Source organism: Rutidosis leptorrhynchoides, chromosome 1 (assembly GCF_046630445.1).
Source record: "Rutidosis leptorrhynchoides isolate AG116_Rl617_1_P2 chromosome 1, CSIRO_AGI_Rlap_v1, whole genome shotgun sequence".
In the NCBI taxonomy this organism is placed as follows: domain Eukaryota; kingdom Viridiplantae; phylum Streptophyta; class Magnoliopsida; order Asterales; family Asteraceae; genus Rutidosis; species Rutidosis leptorrhynchoides.
Window position 1 is genome coordinate 154,528,816 of NC_092333.1, and position 10,938 is coordinate 154,539,753.

The following is a 10,938-nucleotide window of genomic DNA, read 5'->3' on the forward strand; positions in this document are numbered from 1 at the left end:
CATTCTTATCTTCAAGGATTTTACGCGTATTTGATATAGTCTTTATCTCTTATCAGCATCAGTAGAATTTGTGTTACCTGTTGAGCAGAGTCTGTGTTCTCCAATCTTCCAGACTCTAATTGTACAGACTCTAATTTTACAGACTCAAAATACTTTTAGTTAAAACTTCTTTGACTCATCAGATTCACATATTTCGTGACACTGAACCAATAGACCACAAGGGTGGGTTGTTGAAAAATGAATTTTAGAAATAAAAATACTCGTAACGATCATAACTAAGTTGTTAATTAAATACACATCATACAAGGATGTCTCCCAACAATAGAAACCACACCTGTATAAATTCCGAAATAGCATGTCTACAACACCACGAATAAAAAATAATGTAAAGACAAAATTCACAATTAGGAATCTTTGGAAAACAAAACATAAAACAAATCTCATATTCCAGCTTCATTCATGTATATCATTTGGCCTCCAACGGACATTTATTTACCCAACAAACAATAATGTTTGGAACGTTGTCTGAAGAAACCGAAGTGAAGGTGCCGGCAAGCAAAGCTTGGGCGCTTTACGGCACCCTCGAGCTAGCAAAAGTTGTCACTGGAAAAACCGTCGAGGCAGTTGACCTTGTTGAAGGCGATGGTGGCATCGGAACCATTCTCAAACTTACCTTTAAACCTGGTACGTGTTATATATTTATATAGTACTACATACGGAGTATCATCTTAGAAATCAGTTACTTTATAACATTTTTAATACGTCATATGTTTATATATCGAGAAACTTGATAGTTAGAGCTCTCGGTGTCCACACCGTCGCTCGAAGAATCAGTCACCGATGTCGGAGAAATGGACACCAGCACACCGTCGTCGGTTCTCCAAAGTCGATAGGCCGACGGTGTGAATATTGATTATATATATATATATATATATATATATATATATATATATATATATATAGGGGCAGGATCAATGGGTAAGTAACCAATCGGGGAGAAGCGGGGGGAAGCAAAATTTTTTTTTTTTCGTTTTTTTTGAATTATTTTTTCCGGCATCAAGATCACACGAAAATATGAACATTTAAAAGAGACACTTCGTGATGAATGTTATTATTTAGATAGGAAAACGATCGACAAAAATAACATTCAAGATAATATTGTTCGTGAAGAATATGAACGTTTTTTTCATGTTTTGTGAAGTAAAATTTAGCCCGATTTAGAGTTTAGGGTTTAGGGTTTAGGGTTTGGTGTTTTGGGTTTATGAAACTCTAAACCGTTCGTGTTAAAAACTCAATCTAAATCCTAAATCTAAACCTTAAATCTAAACCCTAAACCCTAAATTTCTAAACCCTAATATCTAAACCCTAATATCTAAACCCTAATATTTAAATCCCAATAGCTAAACCTCAAAATATGCTCGAAAAATACGATAATTGTTATATATTACTTCTTCGAGCCTTTTTCCCGCCAAAATAAAAACATTTATCACAAAGTGTCTCTACTAAATGTTCATATTTTCATCTCATCTATAATGTTCGTGAACAAAGTTTTTTCAAAAAACGAAAAAAAAAGTTTTTGTTTCCCCCCGCTTCCCCCCGAATGGTTACTTCCCTCTCTTGATCCTAACACTATATATATATATATATATATATATATATATATATATATATATATATATATATATATATATATATATATATATATATATATATATATATATATATAGGGGCAGGATCAATGGGGAAGTAACCAATCGGGGGGAAGCGGGGCGAAGCAAATTTTTTTTTTTCGTTTTTTTTGAATTTTTTTTTCCGGCATCAAGATCACACAAAAATATGAACATTTAGAAGAGACACTTCGTGATGAATGTTATTATTTAGGCGGGAAAACGATCGACAAAAATAACATTCAAGATAATATTGTTCGTGAAGAATATGAACGTTTTTTTTAAATGTTTTGTGAAGTAAAATTTAGCCCGATTTAGAGTTTAGGGTTTTGGGTTTTGGGTTTTGGGTTTAGGGTTTGGTGTTTTGGGTTTATTCCATAAACCCAAAACACCAAACCCTAAACCCTAAACTCTAAACCGTTCGTGTTAAAAACTCAATCTAAATCCAAAATCTAAGCCCTAAATCTAAACCCTAAACCCTAAATTTCTAAACCCTAATATCTAAACCCTATAAACCCTAATATCTAAACCCTAATATCTAAACCCCAATAGCTAAAACCTCAAAATACGCTCGAAAAACACGATAATTGTTATATATTACTTCTTCGAGCGTTTTCCCGCCAAAATAAAAACATTTATCACAAAGTGTCTCTACTAAATGTTCATATTTTCATCTCATCTATAATGTTCGTGAACAAAGTTTTTTCAAAAAACGAAAAAAAAAAAATTTGCTTCCCCCCGAATGGTTACTTCCCTCTTGATCCACTATATATATATATATATATATATATATATATATATATATATATATATATATATATATATATATATATATATATATATATATATATACATTGTTCCAAAAAAAAAACATATGTATGTATTAAGGTTTTAATGCATATATACATACATACATATATATTAAATTATTTAATTTTTTATTGGTCCACCTCATATTCAACCCTGAAATAGACACCGAACGACAGCCCACTGTAATCAAATTTCAAGGTTCATTTCGATCTTGAAATTGACTATGGGTCATTACCAGTTGACTAAAAACATAATGATATCTTAAAGCTGCCTTTAACGTCCTTAAAAATGTTATACATAGACTTTGAAGTGACACCAATTGAATTGTAAATTACTTCGACAACTCTTAAGACTGCACGATCGTTAGAAAATCGTTGTTTATTTGAGAGCGGAAGCTATAGATAAAAAACAGCTTTGAGTTTGTTTCAGCTATTATTCAATGATCATTTCTATTCAACAAGTTAGTGATTATCATGTTACGATGTTATGTTTGCAGGCGTAGGATTTGCGTATTATTGTGAGAAGTTTACAAAGGTCGATAGTGAAAATATGATCAAAGAAACTGAAGTCGTGGAAGGGGGATTTCTTGATATCGGATTTAATTTATATAGAATCAGGTTCGAGATCAAGGATAAGCCAAATGATGAAACATGCTCTTCATGTGTTATTAAAACTACTATTGAATACGACGTTAAGGAAGAGTTTGCAGCTAATGCTTCTATCATCACCGCTGACCCAATCATTGGTCTTATGCGTGTTGGGAACGAACATCTTTTAAAATCTGAGTAGTACGAGGAACATTTTACTGTCATGTTTCATGGTTTATGGCGAGTTTGTTACAAATAAACATGAGCTACCTTGCTTTGTTAGTGTATTAAATTGCGTGATTTGGACTAATTTTATAGATTTTACTTTAATTTTTGGTTTTTTTTTTTTTTCAATTTTAAAACCTTAAACTTAACTAATTAAAAGTATGGATATTCTTTTTTGATACCATTATTATCAAACATTAAATTTAAATTCACCTTTAAAATTCAAAACACCCAAAGCGAAACCAAACACCTCAAGCCAAAGCGGTCATTGATAATTCCATCATCAAATTTGATAAATCAACCACAAGTATGCATTATATATGTATTGTACAAGTATATAATGTACACTTGTGACAGATTTATCGAATTTCATGTTGGTGATTTTAGCGTCATCCAACATTCATTCTATTGAATTGAGATTTACTTGAATGCAAGGGTTAGTTAGCTATACTAGACAACGGGTTTAGAGAGTGTGAAGTACACGCCCGTAAAAGTTGGCTACTAATCGTCGCGCAAAATGCGGGGGGTCAAGGAGTCTGCGCCCCTGGCGGGGTCAAAGGGGCAGCGCCACAAAACCTCAACCGAAAAGTCACAATTCGTTTTAATGAAAAGGTCTTTCAACCGATTTTCCACCAAAACTGAAGAGTTATGACTCTTCATATTAACTATTGAAAACATACTTTATTTAGGTTTTTTACAATAGTTTTTTCATTTAGAAACACGTATAGAAACACACACATATTCTCTAATTCGTGATTTTGATTTCTTCTTTCCTGAAAACAAAATCGTTCTTGTCTTATCCCAATTAGGATTTCGTTTTAACCCGAGGCTTGTGAGGGGCGAAATATTTAATTAGGAAAGTGTTTTACGATTCAGGAACCAATCCGATTATATGTTTTCATACCCGTTTTCTAACATTTCACTACTGCAAAAATGACAAAAGAAACCCCCATTAGGAACCTCTTTATAGAGAAGGAAAAGAAAAGAGGTCTCAAAGATAAAAGGAATCGGTTTGTGTAGTTTGAAAACAAGACTGGTTTCATTGTTTAACTTAAGAAACCTCTTTTTTAAAAGAAACCAGTCTTAGACCTTTGGAACCACTTTTTATTTAAAAAGAGGTCTCTTCTCTTCAACTATAGGAACTCGTTTCTTTGAAGAACCGGTTTCAATATTTTGAAACATCTTTTATATTAAAAACCGGTTTCATTTTTCAAAATAACAGATATTTTTAGTAAATGTTGAACTGAAGTTTTTAAAGCTGTAACTCTTCTTCTTTAATTCATTCAATCTCCAACTTCATTTACTTCATCATTTACTCCACTTAAACAACCTCAAATAACACAAATATCACATTTACCAACCAAATTTCGCACACATTTATTCTTTTATACATCTAAAATCAAATGGTTATATATGATTTTTCAACACATTTATCTTTTCAAGGTATATATCTTCCATTTACATTTATGTATGTGATTCTTATTGATAAATAAAAACATATATTTGAAATAAATATATTGTTGATTTAGTTATTTTACTATTTTTATTGAATATTTAGTGTTTTTAGTGTACATTCATATGATTAACGTATTGGCAAATTAGTGTTTTGAGTTTTAGTGTTTATGATATGATGTACTTTGTTTTTTTAACATATATATGGAAGTGTTTTTTGCTAACTTTTGTTTGTTTAATTTGTGTGTAGGTGTTTGAAGATTTGTTTCTTATCACTCGATGAAAACTCTAAAGTTTAGTTACTTGGAATCGTAGACCTACATAAGGTATGTATATTTTGAAAATATGATGTGATTTCGAACAATTAAAATATGATTTAATTTTAGCACTAAGATCGTATAGATTAGAATTATATTAATTAAAGTCAAATGCCTAAGGTTAAGTTGCCACTTACAATGATATCACTACTTAATTATTTTTTTGTTTGTAGATGGATCGTAATAAATGGATGTAGAAGATACCTCTTCATAAACTGTAATAGTACATCAGGTCAACTGGTTGTTAATTTTGGTTTTGTTTGTGATTAGATTTTGTATAGACATCGACTCACATAATTTTTTTTGAACATATTAATAGCCTTCCACTGAAAAAGCAACAATGTCTAGGTCAGGAAATGAAGGAACTTCTTCTAAACAAACACCAGCTTTGGCGACGAACAAAAGTTCATCCAAAACAACACGGACGTTGGTGACTAACTAGAGTGCATCAAATAAGAAACAACCGACTGATGCTAACAAGAAGTTGCACCGTGTGTACCATCACAATGTTCAAAAGAGGCCTCCCTTTGTGAAACAACTTTTTGATCATTGGATGAAACGGGAGAACCCAAATGTAGGGGAAACGTTTAAAGTTGACAGCTCGATCTTCGGTGTAAACGAGCATCCATAGTTCACAATTATGCCCGATGATATTATGCGATTAATGACGAATGGATGGTTGGATATATCAATTGTCACATGGTTTTCAATGTAAGTAAATTAATTTTATACTATTTTGTTGGGTATCAATGTTAGTTTAGATTAATAATATGTTTATCCTCATTTATTCATGACGTATCATAAAATTTTCAAAATGAGATAAGTAAACCAAAGAGGTGTGCATTCTTAAACCCAATTTTAATCTCGCAAGATGTGTGTTCTAAAGCTCCCGAGAAGGAAATTGATTATATCAAGGTAACAACTCCGCTTCACAATAAGTAGTATATCTTACCTTATTTTCAAAGGTTTGTACTATATTCTACTAAGTTTTTTTTTTGTTATACTACTTTTGTAAATATGTATCCATATGATAAAATCTTTTCAAATTATCAGATCATTGGACGTTGTTTATCATTTACTCTCGTGATAATCGAGGTTACATTTTAAATTCCTTGAAAGGAGGAAAGAGTCCACATAGTTACTTATTGACAAGGATTAATTATAGATAAGTAAGTTTTTTATTTAATAATTCAAAATTTGTTTGTTATACATAAAACTTTAATAAATATTGGTTGTCTTTTAGGGCTGTTGGAAATCTCGCATGGGTTAAACCGATGGTAATTAACCTTTACCTTTACCGCACATATGTAAGAGTGTTCATTATGTTAATCATTTTGGGTTTTTGTGTTATTAACGGCCTTGCTATTCAGTTCCACTAGTTACTATTAAAAGTCAATTTTTAGTAGAAAATGGTTTTCTTTTATCATTTTGTGTTGTTGACTTTCCTGTTGCTGCTACTTTCCAAGTTTCTGTTGTTGCTGCTACACAATCATTACTATAGTTTCTAATGTTTTCTCTGCATAATTGTAGTATATTTTATTACTATTTGCATACCACACATAGTACACTTTTGCTTTCTCTATACACTTGTATATATCCTTTGGCAAAGTAGTAAAACTTTATGTTTTGCTTAAAAAAAAAAAAAAAAAAAAGTTTGATTAGCTTGGGTCAGGTAGTTTACCTTATTTGATCAAGTTTGATGATTGAATTTCTTTAATCAAAATGTAGTGTCAACAGCAAGAAGGACAATGAGAATGCGGATATCATATTATGAAATGGATGCATCAATTTATCTTATTTGATCAGCACAGGTTACACGAAGAAGAAAGCTTTTTATCTTTAATTATTTTTCATTTTATGAAAAGCTAGCATATTATTGATAATGGAATAGTAGTTACATGAAAAAATAGACCATATGATGTGTTAACCAATAACTGTCTAAGACTACATTGAATACCTATGTTGACCAAGACCAGGACTTTTCATCCTTGACCGTCGATTATTGCATGTTCGTTAAGTTTGACACCTTCAACATATAACCTTTTAATGCGTTTTATCCCTCACGAACCTCTATCTTAGCTAGCCTGCTGCAAACACCTGTCAAAATTAACATTCAAACCCACACGAACCTCTATTTTACCTACTCCGCGTTCTGATGTGGGTCATAAATTTATTTTAATATGTTATTGCACATACAATCTAAATTTAATGCTTGAATACTAAGTTTGGTTTTGTTTTTCTAAATATTACAAGATCAGATAATCAGTTATATCATCAATGATATGCAAAAAGATGCAACAAAACAATTATTAGTTTAATACTAATCGCTCTCTTTATATATATATATATATATATATATATATATATATATATATATATATACATTTCATGTATTATACTAAATATCTATATCTCTCGACTAATATGCTCTTTTTTGTTAATTTTATGGATACCGTGGATAACTACACAACCATTTTATGCTCTTTTTTGTTAGTGGTACTTAGGTTCTTTACTTGTGAATATTTTGGTTGATGATTCAACAACTGATAACGTTTCAATTATATATTTTTTTATACATATTTTCTACGCGTTATCTTATCATTAAAACATCGTTTTTAACACCTTTTTAGATAAAAGTTAACAATTATTGTAAACATATATTTTTAATGTGTTTGTTTAATAAGTGTGATAAACAGATCAAAAAGTGAAGAAAAAGTGCAAAAGTCAAAAAGTCAAAGGTGAGCCGCCGGCTAAAGTAACAAGAGTCGCCGGTTATGCAAGAAATTCCAGAAAGTTCCAGAAATTTAAGTCAAAAATCGAAGAACTTGTTGACCAAGTTTATTCAATTTATGTTCAACTTTTGAGGTAATTCTATCTTACATTATTGCATCTTTATTTAATTATGTTTAATTCTTTGTTTTATGATTCTTGTTCGTCTTCTATCATGAACCAAACGTTCATGGTGGTTACTTGGACGGAATCTGCAACTTTTTCGGAATTATAAGATGAAGCCGCCGGCTGACAGATCTTTAGCCGCTGGCTGGATCTGTCAAAGCCGCCGGCTTTGTGCTTCAGTTCGTTCAGTTTTTGATTTTTCCAGATATGTTTGAATATGTTTCTGTGATGATTATTTATCCTATTTGAATCTACCATGATTAATATTTGTGTTTGCATGCTTAATGATTAAGTAATAAGAATTAGTATTAACTAGTACTTAATTCTAAATAAGCTTTTACTCGTTTCATAATCTTCTAGGTTAATCACACCAAACAAGCTATTTGAATTGCATGAAACTTAAATTAAGATCTTTGGTAGAATTGAATTCGAAAGATGATAAATTACACTTGCATAATAATCTTGCTATTGTTAGGCCTATTCAAAGAACTTTCGTTTATATGTGTTTGATTGTCGATTGCATGAGAACTTGATTAAGATCGCCTTTAAGCTAGTAACTAGAGATGATCTGATTAGATTTATTAGCTTATCTATTTGTCAGTCTAATTGCATGTTTCCTTAATCCCCATCATAGGATTAATATGATATGTATCATGTGATTATTCAAATGCTATGAATTAAGATGTTAATTTTGAACACCCACTTAGTTAACATATACTTTAGGTCATACTTTGCATGTTTTATGTGATTTGTAGCTTAGGCTTCTAGGAATAGTGATTGGTCTATGATTGTTATGTGCTACTTATCAATGTAAGTATAAAACTATATAATAAATTCCTTTAAATGTTGCTAGTCCTTGTAATCACCACATTTTAATATTTGTTTTCTATCTTTCCTATCCGTTCTCCGTTAATTTAATCAATTAAAATACTTATTTAATCACTTCTAATTATTTCCTAGAATTAGACTAAAGAAAACTAATTAACAAACTTTTATCCGCTTCTACACTCTCTTGAGGCGATAACTCAAAATACTACATTGAGTGGGTTTTGTTGCTCGCTAGAGTGTTAAAAGTGATTTAATAAAAAGGTCACGTAAATTTAAAAGTTAAAATTCAAATTAAGTACATGCACACTTTTCGCACATCAACAACACTAAGATTGTAATTTATTTTGGTTGATGTTTCAACAAAACTAAGACATGTACCTCTTATTCTAAGTAATTTGTATTACTTGCAAGTTATTGTGGTTAGATCATGACTATAGAAATATGTAGTATCTTTTGAATTATTATTTATGTTTATGAAGCTAGAATACTACGTTGTTAGCAGTTTGTTTGAAATAATAAATAGTACGTATCAATATATTATGCATACATATCACGTTTGTTGATCAACAACATTAGATTTTTTAGTAAAACTTTAAAACCGATTTTTTTTTTAATACGAAAGAGGTTCCAGATAACTGTATTTGAAACCACTTATATTGTTAAAAGGGGTTTCTTTTGTTAGAAAATGGAACCTGTTAAAAAGAGGTTTCTTACGTTGACAAAAGAAACCGTTTTTTTGGCTTAAAAGAGGTTTCTTTGATCTATCAAAGGAAGCGACGTCTAAACTAGTTCCACACTTTTAGAGCCCCACCTAAAGGAACCTCTTGTAAAACCGGTTCCCAAAGGATAAAAAAAAGGATCCTTTGCTCATTATTGTAGTAGTGTTTGATGGTAGAAAAATTATCAGTATCCAAAGCTAAACGATACTATGAGTTTTAGTTCAGTTTATTATATGTATATATTAATGATGATATTCATATTAGGTATGTTACTTTAAAGAAACATAAAATATGCAAAGTCGAGTATGGTGGTAAAAAAAGTTTGATTTGAAATCAACTATCATCACCGGGAGAAAAACAAAAAGTGCTCCCAACGGTGTGGTGATGGAGGCCACCCTCGAAGCCGCTATGTAGGGCGCCGATGGCACCAGACCATCCTTCGACCTCCTTGCAACTGCCCTGCCCTCCTCACCCTCTTTTCTTTCTTTCTCAAGCAGATAGCGGCACTGACAATATAATGAGTATATGTATATTTAAGTTCTACTATATGCTTGTATACTTGTACATTTAATTAATTAAATAATATATTGGGTCAAAATTTTATAAGAAAGTATGACATGGTTGGGAGTGTTTAGTCATGATTTAGTCTTGGTGAGAAAGTGTTGATGTGGCGCTGATGTGACAACTAGTCCTGGTGAGAAAGTTTTGTCATGGTTGGAAGCACTCTTACATGACCCTTAGATATCATCAATATCAACGATGATGATGTTGGAAGAGAATATCACATCTATTAGGACAACGATTATTGTCTTTGGAGCTTATTATATTCTTGCTTTCCGTAGGGTCTTAGATTATGTTTTCATGAGTTTTTATTTAAGGAAGGATATAAAAGGAGTGGGAGGGGGGAAGGGTGGGGTTCATGGTGGTTACTATAAAGTTATTTAAATTAGGGCTCTTAATGAACTGATTCGAATCGAGTATCATAAAATGATTCGAATCGAGTATCATAAAATTAAGGATCGGCTTGTTTAGTAATTATCCGGCACGAGTTCGACTAGACTTTAATTAGACATTCGAAGATATGTTCAAGCAGTTTTTGGATATCAAACGGACCTCCCCAGAAGGTAATTTTAATGTTTAAAAAATTAATAATTTGATTATTGTTTGAGTTCGATGCTAGTTTAGGTTTGAATTAATCATGGTTTAATACTAGATGCTCCTTTAGAAGTTCAAGCTCATAAGCTCGTCTATAGATAAAACAAGAGTTGAGGGTTCGCGCGTTGCTGCTCTAAGGTTTATGTGATTTTAACGGTAGCTATCGACTTACACGGCATATTTTACTTCATGATTTTTGGGGCATACAAACTACAACGAAAAACAATTATATCCTACAAAAACGACAGTCATTTGTTGAAATCCTTATCACAAATGTTAACTA

The 10,938-nt window shown here is 31.3% G+C and overlaps 1 protein-coding gene across 1 annotated transcript; it reads left to right on the forward strand.

The window, feature by feature from the left end:
• The first annotated feature begins 402 nt into the window (after positions 1 to 402).
• On the forward strand, positions 403 to 3,266 carry LOC139890366 (norbelladine synthase-like). The gene is made up of 2 exons (XM_071873257.1): positions 403 to 684; positions 2,974 to 3,266. Exons 1-2 carry the CDS (start codon positions 510 to 512, stop codon positions 3,264 to 3,266), a joined length of 468 nt encoding a protein of 155 aa, XP_071729358.1. The 5' UTR covers positions 403 to 509.
• Positions 3,267 to 10,938: the final 7,672 nt, after the last annotated feature.

Coding starts and splice junctions, on each gene's coding strand:
- LOC139890366 (XM_071873257.1), top strand. CDS start 510: ATGTTTGGAACGTTGTCTGAAGAAACCGAAGTGAAGGTGCCGGCAAGC. Junction 685..2,973: donor CAAACTTACCTTTAAACCTG/GTACGTGTTATA, acceptor TTATGTTTGCAG/GCGTAGGATTTGCGTATTAT.